General features: G+C 39.7%; 1 protein-coding gene across 6 annotated transcripts in view; it reads right to left on the bottom strand.

The window, feature by feature from the left end:
• Nucleotides 1–3,648: 3,648 nt before the first annotated feature.
• Nucleotides 3,649–24,631, bottom strand: part of drp2 (dystrophin related protein 2) — a 90,055-nt gene continuing 69,072 nt past the window's right edge. For 4 of the 6 annotated variants that reach the window (XM_062963953.1, XM_062963954.1, XM_062963952.1 and 1 more), the window contains 11 exons: nt 24,080–24,246; nt 21,560–21,671; nt 19,654–19,790; nt 17,727–17,792; nt 16,207–16,272; nt 15,778–15,921; nt 11,679–11,907; nt 8,638–8,758; nt 6,587–6,673; nt 6,301–6,386; nt 3,649–4,338 (listed from right to left, as the gene is read on the bottom strand). In XM_062963953.1, the coding sequence (XP_062820023.1) occupies nt 6,334–6,386; nt 6,587–6,673; nt 8,638–8,758; nt 11,679–11,907; nt 15,778–15,921; nt 16,207–16,272; nt 17,727–17,792; nt 19,654–19,790; nt 21,560–21,671; nt 24,080–24,246 (1,182 nt within the window). In that variant the 3' untranslated portion in view covers nt 3,649–4,338; nt 6,301–6,333. The remainder of the gene's footprint in view (nt 4,339–6,300; nt 6,387–6,586; nt 6,674–8,637; nt 8,759–11,678; nt 11,908–15,777; nt 15,922–16,206; nt 16,273–17,726; nt 17,793–19,653; nt 19,791–21,559; nt 21,672–24,079; nt 24,247–24,631) is intronic. The other 2 variants (XM_062963956.1, XM_062963955.1) reach the window with 2 other exon arrangements.

Raw genomic sequence — 24,631 nt, 5'->3', positions numbered from 1 at the left:
ATAAACGGGCCAGCAGAACATCGGATAAGCGAATATGTTGGATAATAAGAAGAGATTATTAAACATCAAATTAGGTTATGATTTTACAAATTAAGCACCAAAACATCGTGTTATACAACAAATTTGACAGAAAAAGTAGTTAATATGCAGTAATGCTATGTAGTAATGACTGTATTTACAAATTTAGCACCAAAATATCATGATGTATTGAAAACACTGACTACAAAAATGCATTGGATAATCCAGAATGTTGGATAAGTGAGACTCTGCATCTGTCACACCTTGAAGGGGAGAAAAGGGAAATAAAACAATTGGTTTTGATTTCAATAGGAAACGGATGTGGCACATCTTCTGCCAATCCTCCAGAGTGTTCCAGATGACTGAACACTATGACCAAATGATGTCTAAACAGTTAAAAAATGTGGGTTAAATGATGATGACATGGCTCACACAAGTCTCTCAATGCTAAGACTTAGGAGCTTGACCCTAACAGGCCATGGTTTCCAATAATATTATTATAATAATATTAGTGCAGGTGGTCCCGGTGGTGATCGGCACATTGGTGCCGTGCCAAAAGATCTCAGCCGGCATTTGGAAACAACAGACATTGACAAAATCACGATCTGCCAACTGCAAAAGGCCACCCGACTGGGATCTGCACGCATCATCCGAAAATACATCACACAGTCTTAGACACTTGGGAAGTGTTCGACTTGGGATTTTGTGAAATCCAGCATGTCTATCTTGTTTGCTGTGTCATATAATAAAATAATAACTTTATTTTTGTACCCCGCTTTTTCCCTTATTATTACTGTTATTTCTCATTTGTTGTGTCATACTATGTCTCAGTGTCAATAACAATAATAATAACTTTATTTTTGTACCCTGCTTCTCTATCCTAAATGCTAAGTTTCTACCCCTTTCTCTTCTGCTTGTAATCTACTAGATACGTTGAACTGGTCTTCCTGCCTTGCTTACAATCACTTGGACTCCATGCCTTCCTCTAAGATCAGTGGTTCTCAACCTGTGGGTGTTTTGGCCTACAACTTCCAGAAATCCCAGCCAGTTTACCAGCTGTTAGGAACTATGGGAGCTGAAGTCCAAAGGCCCAAAGGTTGGGAACCACGGTCTGAGATGGACAAATGAGACCATAACTGACCATAGTTGTCTAACACCCTAGTTTAAGGCTCTTCCCATGACCTTGTAGCACCTTAATCTTCCTTCTTGTTTACAAGTTCCACTCAGTGCACTTTGCCCAGCTCATTTTATGTTTTTATTGCTGTGTTTTTCATGTGTTTTATAATGATTGTGATTTTTAATGCCTTTTAAATTTATTTGTGTGTTTTTGTATTTGATATTACTGTATGCTGTATACCAGGGGTCCCCAAACTTTTTAAACAGGGAGCCAGTTCATGATCCTTCGGACCGTTGGAGGGCCGGACTATAGTTGGCCACCGAGCAATAATAATTAATAATAGTAATAATAACAATAACAATAATAATAAAGAGGGTTGGAAGAGACCCTTTGGGCCATTGAGTCCAATCCATTTCTGCCTTTGTGCACCGAAAGCACAAGCAAAGCACCCACCCAGCCTCAATGTTAATATTAATAATAATAATAATAATAATAATAATAATAATAATAATAATAATAATAATGTGGCCCAAATGATTCATTGGAACTTATGCCTCAAGTACCACCTCCCAGCAGCAAAGAACTGGTGGGATCACAAACCTGCAAAAGTATTGGAAAATGAGCACGCAAAGATACTGTGGGACTTCCGAATCAAGACTGACAAAGTTCTGGAACACAACACACCAGACATCACAGTTGTGGAAAAGAAAAAGGTTTGGATCATTGATGTCGCCATCCCAGGTGACAGTCGCATTGACGAAAAACAACAGGAAAAACTCAGCCGCTATCAGGACCTCAAGACTGAACCGGCAGAAACCAGTGCAAGTGGTCCCGGTGGTGATCGGCACACTGGGTGCCATGCCAAAAGATCTCAGCTGGCATTTGGAAACAACAGACATTGACAAAATTACGATCTGCCAACTGCAAAAGGCCACCCTACTGGGATCTGCGCACATCATCCGAAAATACATCACACAGTCCTAGACACTTGGGAAGTGGTCGACTTGTGATTTTGTGATATGAAATCCAGCATATCTATCTTGTTTGCTGTCATAATAAAATAATAATAATAATAATAATAATAATAATAATAATAATAATAATAAAAAAGAGGGCTGGAAGAGACCCTTTGGGCCATTGAGTCCAATCCCTTTCTGCCTTTGTGCACCAAAAGCACAAGCAAAGCATCCCTGACAGATGACCACCCAGCCTCAATGTTAATAATAAAATAATAATAATAATAATAATAATAATAATAATAATAATAATAATAATAATAAAGAGGGTTGGAAGAAACCCCTTGGGCCATTTAGTCCAATCCCCTTCTGCCTTTATGCACCAAAAGCACAAGCAAAGCACCCCTGACAGATGGCCACCCAGCCTCAATGTTAATAATAATAACAACAACAACAACAACAACAACAACAACAACAATAAAGAGGGTTGGAAGAGACCCCTTGGGTCATTTAGCCCAACCCCCTTCTGCCTTTGTGCTGTGGGGGCCGGATAAATGGCTTCGATGGGTCGCATCTGGCCCCTGGGCCTTAGTTTGGGGACCCCTGCTGTATACTGTATGATAGTTTTATATCTGTAAGCCGCCCCGAGTCCCTCTGGGGAGATGGTGGCGGGGTACAAAAATAAAATTATTATTATTATTACTATTATATTATAACATTCTGCTGCACTGAACAAGAATCAAGAGCGTCCCATCATAGAATCCTAAAGTTAGAATTGACCCCAAGGGCCATCCAGTCCAAACCCATTTTGATAGGAACTCACAATTAACTCACTCCCTACAGATGGCCATCCGGCTTCTGCTAAAAAAACCTCCAGATAGAGACTCCAAGGCAGCATATTTCACTGCTGAATAGCTCATACCATCAGGAAGTTCTTCCTCGTCTCTGTTCAGGAAAACTTCAACTATCCAGAAGGTCTGAAATATTTTATTCTGTCAAGAAAGAGCATACACTGAGCTGGTTCTGTCTGGTGGGATTTCAACTGGGCTGAATGGCTGAAAATTAAGTAGTTGTGGCTCCATTGGAACAGATGAACTGAGACTCCAGAAGCTTAGTCTGGTGTAGGATCAGACAACGGAAGACTATTGTTTTGCGACAGGAGAAGCTTGATGCAACTTAGAAGGCGGCATCTATATTAGGACAAGGTGGTTCTTTGCCAAAAGCTCTGAACAATCTGGCTTGTTTTTATCCCCGTAACCATTTCACTTGCTTGATACACACTCCGGCACCGTGAATGAGAATGCAAGAGAACGACCGCCCAAGTCTTCTTGAATTTCCCATACATGAATTGTGCCTCATACTATGTAAACAAACTCTGGGGACATGGAAAGAGCACCAACTCCTCTCCGTTGCCCTGTTCTCAAGAGGCCACTCGAGTTAGAAATGACTTGTATTCTTAAAAAGGATGCCAACAAATCAAGACTCGATACAAGAGTGATGGGGAGATCATCACCAAAACACCAGGGTGCAGAAGAGATCCAAACAGCAAAGCCAAAATAAACATATAACAAGGAATTAGAATTTAATGCATGGGGGAGTCCGTAACAGCACTTAAATATGCGGATTAAAACAGTAAGGCTCTCTGTTATAAAGCTTCTCTCCTTTAAGGCTGCTTTTTTTCTCCATTGGAACTGTTGGTTTCCAAACCTGCTCCCTCCCTTCTTTTTAATTTCCTGTCACATTTCCTCATTGGTCTTGGTAGAGACTGAGGCACCTGGATGTTGGCAAGGTCCTTTTGCACGGTGCCCAACTCAACACAAAATATTCCATTCCTTGCCCTTGGAGTTTGCTTGGGACAAGTCCGCTATCGGCCACTTCCCGACTCAACCTAAAACTTAGACCCAGGAAAGTTTCGCGAAAAGTAGAAACAGCCCGTAGTTTGCGCAGAACATCTCCACGTGCCTCCTTTCTCTCGTCCTTTTCGCATTGCCTGAACCTGATCCCATGGCGGCACCGGGTCTTGACTTCATTCGTTGGACTGGCCTTCGAAAGAGCAGCGCCTTGGAGGTGAGGTGCTCTGCTGGGTGCCTGCGAGGAGGCCGGGAGCATCGGTGCCGGTGGAGCCTCCTCCGGAGCAAAGTGGAGCCCACCTCGCGAGGAAGGGCAGAGGTGGGAGAAGAAGCCGCCAAATCACTGGTTAGACAAAGCCTCTCGCTTGCAGGAGGGGTTAGATGTGGGAGGTTGGACCTGCAAGAGAAAACAAAATCGCAACTGCATTCCTTGTTGAAGGGACCATAAGCCAGAAAACAGTAAACTTTTGCTTATGTGGCTTTGCCTCTTCATATGCCCCTCCCTTCCTGTGAACTGGTGTTTTTTTTCCAGAAAGTTCTAAAGAGAGAAGAAAGCTCAGAGTAAACAAGTTAGGTCATTGGTATCACTTGTGCCAAAGTAGGTGTGGAAGGTGAGGAAGATCCTCAGCCATTGGTTAAGTTTAGATAAGCCAAGATATACTGTATATACTTGAGTATAAGCCTAGTTTTTCAGCCCTCCTTTTAAGACTGAAATAGCCCCCCTCGGCTTATACTCGGGTGAGGGTCCTGGTTGGCTTATATAAGGGTCAGCTTATACTCGAGAATATATGGTACATTTATTATTTTTCTCTATTATTATTGGTATTATATTGTATTTTATGACTATTTTATGACAGTTTTAACTGTTTTAATCGTTTTAGTTTATTGTATATCAGTGTAACAGCATCAATTGCCACTTGTAAGCCACCCTGAGTCCCCTCGGGTGAGAAGGGCAGGATATAAATAATTGAAATAAATAATTGAAATAAATATTATTACATTTATTATTTTCCTCTATTATTGTTGCTACTATTACATTTATTTTACTCTATTTTTTATTATTATTATTAATACATTTATTATTTCACTCTGATATTATTATTATATTGCATTTATTATTTTACTCTATTTTTTATTACTTGTATTATTTTCCTGTATTTATTATTATTATTATTATTATTACATGTATTATTTTATTCTATTATTGTTGCTACTATTACATTTATTTTACTCTATTTTTATTATTAATAATAATACATTTATTATTTCACTCTGATATTATTATTATATTGCATTTATTATTTTACTCTATTTTTTATTACTTGTATTATTTTCCTGTATTATTATTTATTATTATTATTATTATTACATGTATTATTTTACTCTATTATTGTTGCTACTATTACATTTATTTTACTCTATTTTTATTATTATTATTATTAATACATTTATTATTTCACTCTGATATTATTATTATTGCATTTATTATTTTACTCTATTTTTATTACTTGTATTATTTTCCTGTATTATTTATTATTATTATTATTATTATTATTATTATTATTATTACATGTATTATTTTACTCTATTATTGTTGCTACTATTACATTTATTTTACTCTATTATTATTATTATTATTAATACTTTATTTCACTCTGATCTTATTCTTATTATTATTGCATTTATTATTTTACTCTATTTATTATTACTTGTATTATTTTCCTGTATTTATTATTATTATTATTATTATTATTATTATTATTATTATTATTATTATTACATGTATTATTTTACTCTATTATTATTGAAAGGATACATAAGCACATTTACAATGAAGAAGATGAGAATAATGATTTGATCAGAGTTGGAGAGTCTTATCTTAAACTTGAGCTTGATGTAAATATTCAAAAACATTTAACCTACTGATTCCCCAATTAATGTAATTTGATTGGTAACTATTTTTATTTCTGAAATTTACCACTCTTGGCTTATACTGGAATCAATGTTTTCCCAGGTTTTTTTGCGGTAAAATTAGGTTCCTTGGCTTATATTCGGGTCGGTTTATACTCAAGTATATACAGTAATGTAATTTTATTGGGATATATTTTTATTTCTGAAATTTACCACCCTCCGCTTATACTGGAATCAATGTTTTCTCAGGTTTTTTTGCAGTAAAATTAGGTGCCTCGGCTTATATTCGGGTCGGCTGATACTTGAGTATATACAGTACTCTTTTTTAGTTATCCGGCCAGGCGGCAAAGCTGTGACACAGAATTAGAGATCCAGAATGCATTATAAGCACCAAAGTTATAAGCAGACCGGACAAAAGCAAGCTTTTTTTAATGCAAAGGGGTAATACCAGATGCTGGCCTTTCTTAGACCTGAAAATCATCTAGGAGAGTGTCAAGGACTTCTTCAGAAAGGCCAAAGGATGGGGTCTTTTGCCTGCCAGGAGTAAAAGTAAAACTTGTTTTATTTTAAGTGCGTTTAAGTGCACCCACCCCTTTTCTACTTTAGCCGTATCCATTGCTGGAATACGGGTCTCTCTGCCATTCCCACCCAATGCTGGTTGGGTTAATATGGATCTCAAGAGGAAAACACCCCCCAGTTTGGATGTTAGATGCGGATGGTTTCGCACCCGGTACCTTCGGAGTTGGGGAAAGCATTCCTCAGCTTCTCCATGATGTCCTCCAGACACAGGCTGACGTCTTGCGTGCTCATCCCGACCTTGTCTGGGATGACGGAAAAGGAGGAGAGAACCATACAGAAAAGTTAATTGCAGGAGACAACACTAAAATAAAAAAACTTTCTTTCCCATTGGGAACATTAAGGACTTCATCTCACGGGATAAGCAAAGTGTTTGGGATCCGCGGTGGTGAAATGGGTTAAACCGTTCATCTCTTGAATCTGCTGACCTAAAGGTTGGCAGTTTGAAACTGCAGGTTGGGGTGAGCTCCCGCTCTCAGCCCTAGCTCCTCCCAACCTAGCAGTTCGAAAACATGCAAATGTGAGTAGATCAATAGGTACAGCTTCAGCGGGAAGGTAATAAAGGTGACCTGCCCATGCAGCCATGCCGGCAAAACGACAACAGGCTCCTCGGCTTGGAAATGGATCAAGAGCACCTCCCCATGGGTAGAAAGAAAGCACCTATAGGATGTCTATTCTAAACAATGTAATGAGCTATACAAAACACAATAATGGTAATTAGATATTTAAATCACTATGGGACCATGAATGGCTGCTCGCACCACAAAATCCACAGCAGCATATTGATACTGCAAACATGTGAGTAGATATGTTTACTACTATATCTGGGAAAAAGGTAATTCCTTGTTTGTAGAATACCGCATACCTTGGGGTGCTTTGACATGTCTATTTTCACAAGGTCTATATAATTTATGATTTATATCTTATAAAGAGAACAACACTAGACAAATTTCCTTTCATTTTTTATTTCTGTTAAGAATACCTGAAGCAGAGCCATCAATAAAGAAATTATAAAACATTTGCCGCTTTTCAGAAGAAGGGTTACCGAAACTGGGATAAAACCTGGAAAGTAAACGGCGTAAACGGATATATAACCATCTACTCAGGATCTACATCAGGATTGACTCTGTCTCCTTGGCTTTATTATTGATTCTAAACCTGTGGAGTCTTTTTTTTTTACTGTAAATATTTTATTGAAATATAGAATAATTGTATACAACGAAAGAGTGAGAAGTAAGGTGCTAAAAAAAATAAAAAATATTAAAAAGATAAAATAATAATAATAATAATAATATAGGGACTTTCATCTTTGCCTTTGCGTTTCCCTTTCTATATATAAAAAAGAGGGTGATAAAAAAAAGAAAATTTATCAGCCTCTGCCTCTATAGTACTGAAGACGAACACTCAAAACAAAAAGTGTTGTCCTGTATGTTGGCTAAGTCACGGAGTTCTTTACTTTTCATAAAGCAATACATTAAAAAACACCAAGAAGAATTGTCCTTCTATTCTTTCACCAAAATCCTTCAACATCTTTTCCTTTCAAATTCTTCTACTTTACTCCAGTCTTTCAAAAGGAAGCGGCCTTTCTGGCAATTGATGCAGAAAAGGCATTCGACAACTTGAACTGGGATTTTTTTAAATTGTTGATGAATGAATTAGACTTAGGTTATCAATTTAGTAACACAATTAATGCAATTTATGATAAACAATTCGCTAGAATTCAAATTAATGGATTAACGTCAGATTTATTTGAAATTAGTAAAGGAACCAGACAAGGCTGTCCCCTTTCTCCACTAAACCTGTGGAGTCCTGAGGAATCCTTCCAGAACTGCAGAGACTCTGAATCGGTTTGCCTTTAAGCCAATCAAATCCTTTTAGGACTGCAGAGACTTATATCATCTTGGTTGATTTATAATACGGAGTTTGATACTTTTGGGTTATATACCATAGGACTGAGCATTGATTCTGTGAATGTAATATGTAGATGATGCTCTAATATACATATTGTGTACTACTTATGTTTTGAACCATTATTGTGTTTTGTATAGCTCATTACATAGAATTAAGCACCGCCATACAGCCCGGAAAACTCACAGCAAACCAGTGATTCCGGCCATGAAAGTCTTCAACAAAAAATTGGTTGTCGGACTGGGTGGCCCTTGTTGTCTCTTCCGCCCAATGCCAACCTGGAGGCACCACAGAGCCTCACCTGTTGTTTCTGTGTTGGGGGTGTTGGAGTCTTTTTCCTTGAGCTGGCTCTCCTCCGACGGATGGGGAGAAGGCGCCAAGGATGACGCCGTAGAGCCATCGCCTTTGGCATCTGCAGGTGGCTGGAAGAGAAGGTGGGATCTCAAGACCCTTCTACACTGAGCATATAGTGCAACTCAAAGCCGCGGTGCCCACAAAGTGCCCATTGGCAGCACACATCTAAGAGTATACAACACATTAAAAAAGGTCTCAGGAAAGTCTGAGTATAGCCAAAAAGTGCACTGCAGCCAATCTATATATATAAAAGGATAAAAAATTTTTGGCCTAGGACAAAACAACAAAACTACACATCCCAGAAACACTAAACTTGGCAGCACAACCCCTCATCCATGCCTCTACGTTCATACAACAAAAAGAAAAGAAAAATAAAGTCCTAATTAGAGGGAGAGGAATAATTGTTTTTTATCCAATTGCTGATAGTTAGAAGGCTAAGCTCCACCCACTTGGTCTCCTAGCAACCCACTCAGCCCAGGGGACAGGCAGAGTTAGGCCTCACTTAGGCCTCTTCCACACTGCCTATAAAATACAGATTATCTGATTTTAACTGGATTATATGGCAGTGTAGACTCAAGGCCCTTCCACACAGCTATATAACACATTTATAATGGACTTAATGTAAGGTAAAACCTTTACCCTTGACCTTAACTACCACCAATTCCTCAATACTTTATTTCCCATACCACCATACTTCGCCACAGCAATGCGTGGCTGGGCACAGCTGGTGTAAATATAAGGCATCAAATAATTTCCAAGCATGGCAGCCTGCCTAGGAAAACCAATTTCTCCCAAACTAATTCCAAGTTGGTTTATAGCATCAGTATAGAAGAGCCCTCCATTCACATGTCTCTACTGCTAAAGCATGACATTAGCCCAAAACACATAGAATTTGCAGCAACTCTCTATGCTAAAAGGTTATGATATCTTATTTTTTTGCCACATAGGGAGAAAAAAAAACAAGTAAAGGCTGGGTGGAACATGATACAGGCATATAACATTTTAAAACAATGGTTTCATGATACTAGAATCCAAGTCTTTCCTGGCTTGTTGGGGAAGCACTCCTATAAGCAAGTGCACCTTCACATTGCAAGTCAACTTTACATCAAACACAAGAATCTCATAGGATTTTCTTAGGCAAGGGATACTCGTAGACGGTTTTGCTGAAATTATTTCTATTGTTTTTAGCCTTCTTATGATGTTGTTTTATTATGTTTGGAATGTTCAAGTTGTGGTATGATATTTCTGACAATTGACTATTTTGTACACATGTTGGAAACCACTCCGAGTCCTCTCGAGGAGATGGTGCAGTATATAAATAAAGTTTATTATTATTATTATTATTATTATTATTATTATTACACAGCAAACAAGATAGACATGCTGGATTTTGTTATTTTTATTATTATTATATTGTATGACACAGCAAACAAGATAGATATGCTGGATTTCGTATCACAAAATCAGAAGTCGAACACTTCCCAAGTGTCTAGGACTGTGTGATGTATTTTCGGATGATGTGCGCAGATCCCAGCAGGGTGGCCTTTTGCAATTGGCAAATCGTAATTCTGTCAATGTCTATTGTTTCCAAATGCTGGCCGAGATCTTTTGGCACGGCACCACGTCAAGGTGGCACCTGCGGGGGGATTATTATTACAGTAGAGTCTCGCTCATCCAACATAAATGGGCCGGCAGAACGTTGGGTAAGCGATTATGTTGGATAATAAGGAGAGATTAAGGAAAAGCCTATTAAACATCAAATTAGGTTATGATTTTACAAATTAAGCACCAAAACATCATGTTATACAACAAATTTGACAGAAAAAGTAGTTCAATGCACAGTAATGCTATGTAGTAATTACTGTATTTACGAATTTAGCACCAAAATATCACGATATATTGAAAACATTGACTACAAAAATGTGTTGGATAATCCAGAATGTTGGATAAGCGAGTGTTGGATAAGTGAGACTCTATTGTATTATTATTATTATTATTATTGACACAACGACGTTGTATGACACAGCAAACAAGATAGTTATGCTGGATTTTGTTTCACAAAATCACAAGTCGAACACTTCCCAAGTGTCTAGGACTGTGTGATGTATTTTCGGATGATGCGTGCAGATCCCAGTAGGGTGGCCTTTTGCAGTTGGCAGATCGTAATTTTGTCAATGTCTATTGTTTCCAAATGCCGGCTGAGATCTTTTGGCACGGCACCCAGTGTGCCCATCACCACCGGGACCACCTGCACTGGTTTCTGCCAGAGTCTTTGAAGTTCAATCTTGAGGTCCTGATAGCGGCTGAGTTTTTCCTGCTGTTTTTCGTCAATGCGACTGTCACCTGGGATGGCAATTATTATGGAACTAGCAAATAATAATAATAATAATAATAATAATAATAATTATTATTATTATTATTATTATTATTTGCTAGTTCCTTCCTGTGCAATATATCCAACAACTGGTATTCATGTAATACAATGTAATACAATGTAATAATAATTATAATTCACTATTATAATTGTATATTTATATTATATGCAATATTACTAATAATATTGTGATATAGTTGTATAATATAATATATTGTATGTATATATACTTGTAAACCGCCCTGAGTCCCCTTCGGGGTGAGAAGGGCGGTATATAAATGTCGCAAATAAATAAATAATAAATAACTAAATAAATAAATAAATAGCTGGTGTCCTATCCATGTTCTAACCAGGGCTGACAATGCTTAGCTTCCAAGATAAAATGGGTTTTTGTGCCTTTTGGTGACAATTATACTGTGGAATTTATTACCAGCCTTCCAACTACACAATTATTTTCCCTTTCCCAACTCAGAAGGGCATGAACTGATAATTTCTGGGGTTTTTTTTTGTTTATTTTTAAAATGTTGAAGTTAGAATGGCAATGCTTGGTATGATCAAAGAACGCAAAGGAGCACCTATTTCTTTCTGTGCGATTGACACGCGACGTGCCATACCTGCAAGAGCAGCTCTCTCAAGCGCTGCAGCTGCGATTCCAGCTGCTTGTTGTGATCCTCCAAGATCTGCATCCGGGTTTCCAGGCGGCTCTTGTGTTGCCGAAGGATCCGCGCTTCCGCCAGCAGCTCTTCGCTGTGCGGATCCTGGGCTGTTTCGGGGGTCCCTTCTGCGGACGCTGCCGCCTCCTCGTGCTGCCACTTCAGGCGCTTCAGCTCCCCTTGAAGGACCCTGAAGGAAGAAGGCAAAGAGGATCTAGAACTGGGGTCCCCAAACTTTTTAAACAGGGGGCCAGTTCACGGTCCCGCAGACCATTGGGGGGCCAGTCTATCGTTTTTTAAAAACTCTGTGAACAAATTCCTATGCACACTGCACATATCTTATTTTGAAGTAAAAAAAAAAATAACCCAAACAGGAACAAATACAGCCTCAATGTTAATAATATTAATCATCATCATCATATAAATAATAAAGAGGGTTGGAAGAGACCACTTGGGGCATTTAGTCTAGCCCCCTCCTGCCTTTGTTCACCAAAAGCACAAGCAAAGCACTCCTGACAGGTGGCCACCCAGCCTCAATATTAATAATAATAATAATAATAAAGATACTGTGGGACTTCCGAATCCAGACTGACAAAGTTCTGGAACACAACACACCAGACATCACAGTTGTGGAAAAGAACAAGGTTTGGATCATGGATGTTGCCATCCCAGGTGACAGTCGCATTGAAGAAAAACAACAGGAAAAACTCAGCCGCTATCAGGACCTCAAGATTGAACTTCAAAGACTCTGGCAGAAACCAGTGCAGGTGGTCCCAGTGGTGATGGGCACACTGGGTGCCGTGCCAAAAGATCTCAGCCGGCATTTGGAGACAATAGACATTGACAAAATTACGATCTGCCAACTGCAAAAGGCCACCTTACTGGGATCTGCACGCATCATCCGAAAATACATCACACAGTCCTAGACACTTGGGAAGTGTTCGACTTGTGATTTTGTGAAACGAAATCCAGCATATCTATCTTGTTTGCTGTGTCATACAATGTCGTTGTGTCAATAATAATAATAATAATAATAATAATAATAATAATAATACAAATAAAAATAATGAAGAGGGTTGGAAGAGATCCCTTGGGCAATGTAGTCCAACCCCCTTCTGCCTTTGTGCACCAAAAGCAAAGCAAAGCTCCCCTGACAGATGGCCACCCAGCCTCAATGTTAATAATAATAATACAAATAAAAATAATGAAGAGGGTTGGAAGAAACCCCTTGGGCCATTTAGTCTAGCCCCCTCCTGCCTTTGTTCACCAAAAGCACAAGCAAAGCACTCCTGACAGGTGGCCACCCAGCCTTAATATTATTAATATTATTAATAATAATAATAATAATAATAATAATAATACAAATAAAAATAATGAAGAGGGTTGGAAGAGATCCCTTGGGCAATTTAGTCCAACCCCGTTCTGCCTTTGTGCATCAAAAGCACAAGCAAAGCTCCCCTGACAGATGGCCACCCAGCCTCAATGTTAACAATAATAATACAAATAAAAATAATGAAGAGGGTTGGAAGAAACCCCTTGGGCAATGTAGTCCAACCCCGTTCTGCCTTTGTGCATCAAAAGCACAAGCAAAGCTCCCCTGACAGATGGTCACCCAGCCTCAATGTTAATAATAATAATACAAATAAAAATAATGAAGAGGGTTGGAAGAAACCCCTTGGGCAATGTAGTCCAACCCCCTTCTGCCTTTGTGCACCAAAAGCACAAGCAAAGCTCCCCTGACAGATGGCCACCCAGCCTCAATGTTAATAATAATAATAATAATAATAATAATAATAATAATAATAATAATAATAATAAAATAATGCAAATAAAAATAACAAAGAGGGTTGGAAGTGACCCCTTGGACCAGGGGTCCTCAAACTTTTGAAGCAGAGGGCCAGTCCACTATCCTTCAGACTATCGAGGGGCCGAATTATTATTTTAAAAAAATACAAACAAATTTCTATGCATACTGCACATGTCTTATTTGTAGTGCAACAACAACAACAACAACAAAAGAACAGTACAATATTTAAAAATGAAAACAATTTTAACCAACATAAACCTATCAGGATTTCAATGGAAAGTGTGGGCCTGCTTCTGGCCAATGAGATAGTCAAGTTAATTAGGATTGTTGTTGTTGTGTGCCTTCAAGTCATTTCAGACTTTACTACATTTATATCCCACCCTTCTCACCCAGAAGGGGACTCAGAGCAGCTGTATGTACATACAATATATTATATTATTAGCATAGCACAATATTAGCATTATATATTACTATACTGAACTATATCACTATACTATTATATAATATGTAATATATAACATATAATTAATATTATTATATGGTATTATTAGTATTATATTGTTTAACATAATATTATTATCAATATTATATGTATATACAATATATTATATTATTAAAACTGATATAAAAATATTGTATTATAAAACTTAGTTTGGGGACCCCTGCCTTGGACAATGTAGTCCAACCAGCTTCTGCCTTTGTGCAGCAATAGCAGAAGCAAAATACCCCCTTAATAATTAATAATTAAATAATAACTAAAATACCTTTTAAGTACAAAGCAAAGCTTTGCAAGGCAAGCACCGGGCAAGGGAGGAGGCAGGGAAAGGCTCAAGGCTCGTGCAGCAGAGGGAAGAAAGGCTCTAAAGCAGGGGTCCCCAAACTAAGGCCCGGGGGCCCTCCAAGGTCATTTACCTGGCCCCCGCCCTCATTTATAATATAATATTTTTATATCAGTTTTAATAATATAATATATTATATATACATATGATATTGATAATATTATCATGTTATACAATGTAATACTAATAATAATACCATATAATAATATTAATTACACGTTATATATTACATATAATATTACAGTATAGTGGTATAGTTCAATATAGTAATATATAATGCTAATATTGTGCTATGCTAATAATATATTGTATATACATACAGCTGCTCTGAGAAGGGTGGGATATAAATGTAGTAAATGAATAAATAAATAATTTTAGACTTAGACTCGCCCACTTGACTTGAAGGCACACAACAAAAACAACAATCCTAATTAACTTGACTATCTCATTGGCCTGATAGGTTTATGTTGGTTACAATTGTTTTCATTTGAAAATATTTTATTGTTTATTATTTATTTATTTATTTATTACATCACTTCTACCCCGCCCTTCTCACCCATCAGGGGACTCAGGGCGGCTTACAGTATAACCATACACATTAAAAACAGTTTTCATCAAATTTAAAAATCCATCAAGATTAAAAATTACAATAAAATTAAGAATAGCCATTAAAATATACATAATTATACATTTAAATATACATTTAAGGCGCTTTCCATGTTCATGTGTTGTTCTTTCATTGTTGTTGTTGTTTTGCACTACAAATAAGACATGTGCAGTGTGCATAGGGATTTGTTCGTATTTCTTTTTCAAATGATATTTTGGCCCCTCAACAGTCTGAAGGATTGTGGACCGGCCCCCTGCTTAAAAAGTTTGAGGACCCCTGATATAGATTAGCAATAATAATAATAATAATAAAAATAAAAATAATGCAAATAAAAATAACAAAGAGGGTTGGAAGTGACTCCTTGGACAATGTAGTCCAACCAGCTTCTGCCTTTGCAAAATACCCCCTTAATAATTAATAATTAAATAATAACTAAAATACCTTTTAAGCACAAAGCAAAGCTTTGCAAGGCAAGCACCGGGCAAAGGAGGAGGCAGCCAGGGAAAGGCACCGGGCGAGGGAGGAGGCAGGGAAAGGCTCAAGGCTCGTGCAGCAGAGGGAAGAAAGGCTCTAAAGCCAAAGCTCAAAGGCTTGTGCAGGGAGGGGGAGAAGGCAGGAAAGGCGGCAGCGGCATGCACCTTCCTTGGAGGAGGGGGCGGGCCGGATAAATGCCTTCAGTGGGCCGCATGTGGCCCGCGGGACGTAGTTTGGGGACCCCTGATCTAGAACGTGGCAGAACCAAGCACAGGGTCCTTCCAGTTCCATATCTGTAGCGTGATGATGCTTCTACTGGTTGCACCCATTTACCTGTTTTCGTCCTCTAAGTGGGCCAAGATCTTCTCCAGTTCCCCTTTGTCATCTCCGCTGGTGCCGTCCTGGGCCTCCTGGCTGCAGACTGGTTCTCTGTCCGTGATGGGGCTGGAATGGCGTAAAAGATACTGGTCTTCATCCCTGTTGTGGACAGAGCTGTGATGAGGGTGAGGTGGCAGAGGGAAAGACCGCAGAGCTTTGAAAGCAGAAGGCCAAGGCGGCAGTCCCTTGGAGAAGGGCACCCAGAACGTCTGGATTTCAGGCAGGACTGGCTCCACCAGACCCAACACCCTGGCCAAGGCCTCTCCAGAGACTTGAGGAAGGTTAGGCTAGAATACAGACACCCCCCCCTGCTTCCTGCTCAACAGTGTCCTGCTCAACAATTTCCATAAATTTAGAAACAAAAATGAAAATGTCACAACTCACAGGCTGTCATCCGGAGAAAGGCTGTCATTATAGAAGGAGGAATTTTGGCTTTCCATCTCTGCAAGCCTGAAGGAGTAAGAAGATGGAAAAAAAATGTTAATAGGAAGACTACTTGGAAAGAGCAATTCTGAGACAATAAGTATTTTGGATTTTGGAATAAGTGTATTTGCGTACACACACACAATAAGGTATCTATACATGAAATTCATTTATGCTTCATATAGATCTTATATGCACAGCCTGATGGAAACTTTATACAATATTTTGAATATATTGTCGAAGGCTTTCATGGCCAGAATCACTGGGTTGTTGTGAGTTTTCTGGCCATGTTCCAGAAGCATTCTCTCCTGACGTTTCTCCCACATCTATGTCAGAGGTTGTGAGGTCAGTTGGAAACTAGGCAAGTGGGGTTTATATATTAACAACAACAACAACTCTTTATTGATTAGTCAATTTTGACCAGGTAGTTGTGCAAATACAGAATAAAAAGATTAAAATTAAAATTAATTATTCCCTTAAGGTAAGGTTTAAGCGGGGGCAAGGGTAAGTAAAACTAGTGGCTTGTCCATAGTAAATTTTAAATTTGGATTTCGTTATTGGCATTAATATCACAGCTCTTCGCTTCCATCTTCTCGCGGATGGCCAGCGCTTTCTGCGTAAAAAGGGTCAGTTTTAAAATAGAGTTTTTATCTGAACCCAGGTTTATATATCTGTGTAAGGTCCATGGTGCGAATGTTGCAATTGGACAGCTTGATTAGCATCGAATAGCCTTGCAGCTTCAAAGCCTGGCTGCTTCCTGCCTGGGGGAAGCCTTTGTTGGGAGGTGTAAACAATCAAGGCCAGTTATATAAACCCCCCTTGCTTAGATCGAACAGACCTCACAACCTCTGAGGATGTCTGCCATAGATGTGGGCGAAACATCAGGAGATAATGCTTCTGGAACATAGCCATACAGCCTGGAAAACTCACCGTAACCCAAAACTTTGAATCATTTTCTGCATGAAACAAAGTCTGGGCACACTGGGTCCATAAGGTAGCAAAGCTGTCACTATCTCAGCTATCTATGTGAACAATTCTGGATTATGGGATATTTTGGATTTTGGGGTTCCAAATAAGGGATGTTCAATGTGTATTATCTTGCACAATACAGTGTAGACTGAATGGCAGCTGTTTTCAGAGGTCCAGCAAGATGTCTTTCCTGCCTTGGAGTACATTGGGATGTGGTCTGCCTGCCTCATGTTGTTGTATTTCATCACAGTTGCATTCTAGATTGGTGACAAACCTTAGAGGAATTTGATTGGTGGGTGGTTTACTCATGCAACAAAGAACAAGGGAATAATTGCGCGCCAGAGAACACAAAGCTGCTGAGCGCAAGACAGGAACGTCTCCTGCCTCTCTGCTACCACAGTTTCTGCATCATCAGCCTATTATCCGCCCCCTTGATCCGTTGTGCCGTTTATGTCACCACTTCCCCCACAACAGCCAACATCTCCGCCAATGGCTTGTGTGTCAAATGATACCTGCTGGCAAAGTGCTCAATCCGAGAGTGGGTGTCAGCGTGAGGCAACATCGGGGAGGAAGCCGGCCTGAAAAAGACACAGAATTGCCAGGTCTAAGCCATTTAGTAGGATAAGAATGAACAGATCAGTATGTCTAGGACAGGGGTCCCCAAACCATGGCCCGCGGGCCACATGCGGCCCCTTGAAACCATTTATCCGGCCCCCGTGGTGGTGATGCCCAGTGTGTGCCTTCCAATGCTTTGCTTGTACTTTTATCATGGTATTTTATTTGTTTGTTTCTTTGTTTATTAAGGGCTGCTTTGCTTGTGCTTTGGGTGCACAAAGGCAGAAGGGGGTTGGGCTAAATGGCCCAACCCAATTTATGATGATGATGATGATTATTATTATTATTATTAACATTAAGGCTGGGTGGCCATCTATCAGGGGTGCTTTGCTTGTGCTTTTGGTGCACAAAGGCAGAAGGGGATTGGACTCAATGGCCCAAAGGGTCTCTTCCAACCCTCTTTATTATTATTATTATTATTATTATTATTATTATTATTATTATTATTATTGCTCAGTGGCCAACTATAGTCCGGCCCCCCAAAGGTCTGAGGGACTGTGAACTGGCCCCCTGTTTAAAACGTTTGGGGACCCCTGGTCTAGGAGATCATCCACAATGGGGAACTGTAGCCGTTTCATACCATTTTAATTGCCATAGCTTCAGCGGTTCTCAAACTGTGCTCCGGGGAGCCCTTGGATCTCCGCGAGACGTGCTTAGAGGCTCCATGTGCACCCCATCTCCTCTAGGGTTTCTTCTATTGTTGTTGTTGTTATTATTATTATTATATTGTTGCTATTATTATATTATTATTATAATATTATTATTATGCATACTATTACAAAGACTATATCGCCATCTGTCGGGGGTGCTTTGATTGTGCTTTTCCTGCACAGCAGAAAGGGTTTGGACTGGATGGCCTTGGGGGTACTGTTAAACTTACGTTGGTTAAAATTGTTGTTCATTTAAAATATTGTATTTTCAAATTCTTTTTTGCACAGTGTGATTTTTTTATTGTCTCAAAAGTGACTTGAGAACATACTGCAAATCGCTTCTGGTGTGAGAGAATTGGCTGGATACAAAGACGTTGCCCTGGGGATGCCCAGATGTGTTACCATCCTGCTGGAAAGTTTCTGTCATGTCCCAGAAGGGAGCTCACCCCATCTCGCGGATTCGAACCGGCAAACCTCAGGTCAGCAACCCACCCTTCAGGTCAGCAGTTCAGCTGGCACAAGGGTTTTACCCATTGCACCAGTGCGGCTCCTACCGTGTGAATTAGTTCACACAAACACTCTCCATCTATCTGCCCATGGCCCAGCCCATGCCTGAAATATATACATTACATAATAATATATACGGTAATATAATATATAAACATTTATTGGAGTTCCATGAGAAACATTTGCTTCAAAAAGGGCTCCATGGCTGAAGAAGTTTGAGAAAATGTTTGAGACTATTGGGATTTGGAGTCCATTGTGGCACCAGAGCTCTGTAACTGAACTAAAAATCCCGGGATTCTATAGTAGAGCTTGATGTGGCACTTGATGTGGTGCCAAAATGCATAGCACAGCAGGTTAACCACCAGCTACAGAAGATCTTGCAGATCAGAAGATCAGCAGTTCAATCTGCGGGCAGGGTGAGCTCCTGCTGTCAGCCTAGCTTCTGCCTACCTAGCAGTTCAAAAACAGCAACGTGAGTAGATAAATAGGCACCACTTTTAGTGGAGAGGAAAAAGGCACCCCTGTAAAATATGCCAGTGGTCTGATCAGGAAGGTGTCTATGAATGACAAAGCTCCTTGGCGTGGAAGAAGGCAGCAACAACACCTCCCCATGGCCAAGATGGAAAAAAAGAGGGAAGCCCACAGTCTCCACTACACCCACACGTACGTTTCGATGAAGTCTGCCTCCAGCACAGACTGGACCGGCAGGTAGCCTCTCTGGGGATGCTTGCTGAAGTACTGCTTTGACCGAAACTTGTTTTTCAAGGTGGTGGCAAAGTCCCTCATGTTTTCACTAGAGGTGGTCTGGGAATAGAAAGAGGAGAAGATAAAGCTCAATGAAAAGAGTCCCGGTGGATGAGAACTTTAGTACTGTATATCCAGAATAGCATTCTGATTCTGCCACGTATTTGGTATTCAAAGACAATACTGTTTCTGGATATGGTAGCGCTTCCTAATGATCATGACTAGTACAGACATGCACATGCAAAAATATAATATTCAATTTATTGCAGTAAATAAAGAACAACGCTCAGGAAACAGGAGAATCCCAGTCAGGAAACAATCCAGGCCAGCTAACACCTCCCAACAAAAGATTTCCCCCAGGCAGGAAGCAGCCAGGCTTTGAAGCTGCAAGGCCATTCAACGCTAATCAAAGTGGACAATTTCAGCATTCAGATTTGCCTCAAACAGACAAGAGTTCTTTCTCCCACCCTGAACATTTCACAGGTATATAAACCCTTGTCGATGTGTGAGAGGCTAATTGAGACTTATTCACCTTTTCCCTGTCTCAATTCCTCTCCTTCCGAAGATCTGGCAATCTGTCCAGTCTCAGGAAAATAAACTCTCATCAGTCAGTTGTCAGCTGAAGTCGGCGGTTCAGAAACTTTATTATCTCTGCAGCGGCGCTTTGTACATAGCTGTAAATGACTGCAATTAGAGCAATAAAGTTTCTGAACCGCTGGACTTCAGCTGACAACTGACTGATGAGAGTTTATTTTCCGTGAGACTGGACAGATTGCCAGATCTTCGGAAGGAGAGGAATTGAGACGGGGAAAAAGGTGAATAAGTCTCAATTAGCCTCTCACACATTGACATAAACCCCACTTGCCTCGTTTACAACAGACCTCACAATTTCTGAGGATGCCTGCCATAGATGTGGGTGAAACGTCAGGAGAGAATGCTTCTGGAACATGGCCGGAAAACACACAGCAACCCAGTGATTCTGGCCATGAAACTCTTCGACAACACATAGAATTTATTATCACCATCACCCTTTTAGGATTATTGGGATCTCCGTTAAGCTAACGGATAAGATGTAGCTCTCGATTGAGTGGTGCCTACATCGATACAGGTCCAATCCGTCACAAGCTCAATTGCAAAAACTTTCCTGAGAATATCCTAGCACTGTGTTTCACCATCACAATAAGGCCACCCAATCTCATTTAAAAAATATATTTGACAGGCTTGCTTTCACTAGCAAATTGCTTTTAAATGTTGGGAGATGGGTTCAGAATTTGCTTCCAAATGCAAACCAGAGAAGTGACAACAAGAATAAGGTTAGATAGCACACCAGGATGGAATTTACAAGTAGTTCCAGGGGCCGGGCTGTGGCGCAGCTGGCTAGTAACCAGCTGCTATAAATCACTACTGACCGAGAGGTCATGAGTTCGAAGCCCGGGTCGGGTTAAGCCTCTGACCATTAACAGCCCCAGCTTGCTTTTGACCTATGCAGCCCCGAAAGACAGTTGCACCTGTCAATCAGGGAAATTTAGGGACGCTTTATGCGGGAGGCTAATTTACAACACCATAAAACTGCCAGCAAAACACGAGGAAAGGAATGAGGAAGTACAGCCACTACTGGTCGGTGAAGCAACAGCTCCCCCTGTGGCCGGAATCGTGAAGCTGGAAAAATGTTAAAAATGCCTCTGAGTCTGTCTAATGTATGTTGTTTGTCTGTTGGCATTGAATGTTTGCCATATATGTGTTCACTGTAATCCGCCCTGAGTCCCCTTCGGGGTGAGAAAGAAGGGCGGAATATAAATACTGTAAATGAATAAATAAATAAATCTTACTGGGGTGTAGTACTCCATAATGGGATAATGTAGTTTGTTGCCTTTGCTGGCTCGCCCTGTCAGGAAACAAGTCTGGCAGATGTCCACGTTGAATTGCTTCAAGCTTCGGTACCTAGAATGGAAGAGGTTGGTTTAAGCACAAGCAGTGGATGAAGCTTTTGCTGGATGACAACAGTGTAGGATGCAAGCATGGTTTGTATGAATTCAAGGTGTGGAAAAGTTCCTTTTGTGGACTACCCAGAAATGTCTGGCAAGCATGGCCAGTGGTCATGTTGGCTGGAAGACTCTGGGAGCTGCCATCAAAAAAGGAGATTTTCCATGCTCTGATTAGAAAGCAACCTTCCTATCTATCTATCTATCTATGAAGAGAAAAAGCAGGATATAAATAAACATTATTATTATTATTATTATTATTATTATTATTATTATTATTTTATTATGACACAGCAAACAAGGTAGATATGCTGGATTTCGTATCACAAAATCACAAGTCGAACACTTCCCAAGTGTCTAGGACTGTGTGATGTATTATTATTATTATTATTATTATTATTATTATTATTATTATTATTATTATTATTTTATTATGACACAGCAAACAAGATAGATATGCTGGATTCCATATCACAAAATCACAAGTCGAACACTTCCCAAGTGTCTAGGACTGTGTGATGTATTATTATTATTATTATTATTATTATTATTATTATTATTTTATTATGACACAGCAAACAAGATAGATATGTTGGATTTCATATCACAAAATCACAAGTCGAACACTTCCCAAGTGTCTAGGACTGTGTGATGTATTATTATTATTATTATTATTATTATTATTATTATTATTATTATTATTATATTATGACACAGCAAACAAGATAGATATGCTGGATTTCATATCACAAAATCACAAGTCAAACACTTCCCAAGTGTCTAGGACTGTGTGATGTATTATTATTATTATTATTATTATTATTATTATTATTATTATTATTTTATTATGACACTGCAAACAAGATAGATATGCTGGATTTCATATCACAAAATCACAAGTCGAACACTTCCCAAGTGTCTAGGACTGTGTGATGTATTATTATTATTATTATTATTATTATTATTATTTTATTATGACACTGCAAACAAGATAGATATGCTGGATTTCGTATCACAAAATCACAAGTCGAACACTTCCCAAGTGTCTAGGACTGTGTGATGTATTTTCGGATGATGCGTGCAGATCCCAGTAGGGTGGCCTTTTGCAGCTGGCAGATCGTAATTTTGTCAATGTCTATTGTTTCCAAATGCCGGCTGAGATCTTTTGGCACGGCACCCAATGTGCCGATCACCACCGGGACCACCTGCACTGGTTTCTGCCAGAGTCTTAGCAGTTCAATCTTGAGGTCCTGATAGCGGCTGAGTTTTTCCTGTTGTCTTTCGTCAATGCGACTGTCACCTGGGATGGCAACATCAATGATCCAAACCTTTTTCTTTTCTACAACTGTGATGTCTGGTGTGTTGTGTTCCAGAACTTTGTCAGTCTGGATTCGGAAGTCCCACAGTATCTTTGCGTGCTCATTTTCCAAGACTTTTGCAGGTTTGTGATCCCACCAGTTCTTTGCTGCTGGGAGGTGGTACTTGAGGCATAGGTTCCAATGAATCATTTGGGCCACATAGTTGTGCCTCTGTTTGTAGTCTGTCTGTGCAATTTTCTTACAGCAGCTGAGGATATGATCAATGGTTTCGTCTGTTTTCTTGTACAGTCTGCATTTTGGGTCATCAGCTGATTTTTCGATCTTGGCCTGAATTGCCTTTGTCCTGATGTCTTGCTCCTGGGCTGCAAGGATCAGGCCTTCTGTCTCCTTCTTCAGGGTCCCTTTCGTGAGCCAGAGCCAGGTTTTTTTGTTTTTTTTTTCGTGTCAGAAGCAACCTGAGTTGGTTCTGGAGTGAGAGAACTGGCCATCTGCAAGGACGTTGCTCAGGGGACGCCCGGATGTTTTGATGGTTTACCATCCTTGTGGGAGGCTTCTCTCATGTCCCCACATGGAGCTGGAGCTGATAGAGGGAGCTCATCCGCGCTCTCCCCAGGTGGGATTCGAACCTGGCAGTCTTCAGGTCAGCAACCCAACCTTCAAATCATAAGGCTTTTATCCCCTAGGCCATCGGAGGCTCCGCCATAGCCAGGTCTTCTCATTATTATTATTATTATTATTATTATTATTATTATTATTATTATTAATAATAATAATAATAATATACCACACAGTCCTAAACACTTGGAAGTGTTCGACTTGTGATTTTGTGATACGAAATCCAGCATGTACATTTTGTTTGCTGTGTCATACTCTGTCTTTGTGTCAATAATGATAATAATGATAATAATCATCATCATTAGCCTACCCTGACAGACATGTTTTTGTGATACCAATGTTAGATTTCCTTCTCCTGCCAATGGGCCAGGAACCCTTGAATTTTTCCCGGAGTCACTACTCAAAGAACCATGCTCTCTTGCAGAACTCATACCTGAAACCTTTGATGGGACATTGCCGGCAGACGGAGCACTTTGTCTGATGTTTGACTTGTTCGGCAATGGTCACTCGGTGCAAAACGGCCAACCACACCATCGATTGCGGCTCCAGATTAGCCCATTCCAAAAACTGGGCAGCCTCAATGGATGGTTTTCCATTTCCCTAGAAGACGATATGGAAGTAGTTATTAGTTATTGCCATTATTGGGGATTCTCACAAGGTCCGGATGGATGCGATGTGATGAACGTTGTTCTGTCACGCGCTGGGCCTGTAACTGATTGTCTTTGTACAGGACGTATACTTTATGCCTAGTGGGAAGCCAGGGTGCCTAAAGAAAGGTTGTTGAGGATTTCCTTGAAAATATGGCCTTTGAGTCTTTAAAGAAATAACAAAGTCTTTATTGATGAACAAATAATAAATCTTCAATGAGTCAAATAATACTTCAAGGTTTCCTTAATAAACTGTTAGCCCTTTGAGTCTTGTCCCCAAGGGACAGGCTTTGAATAACTGTGAAAACCCTCTTATAACCTCTCCCAGGCTGTCTATC

Source organism: Anolis carolinensis, unplaced genomic scaffold (assembly GCF_035594765.1).
Source record: "Anolis carolinensis isolate JA03-04 unplaced genomic scaffold, rAnoCar3.1.pri scaffold_12, whole genome shotgun sequence".
NCBI lineage: Eukaryota > Metazoa > Chordata > Lepidosauria > Squamata > Dactyloidae > Anolis > Anolis carolinensis.
This window is presented reverse-complemented; position numbering and strand designations above follow the sequence as displayed.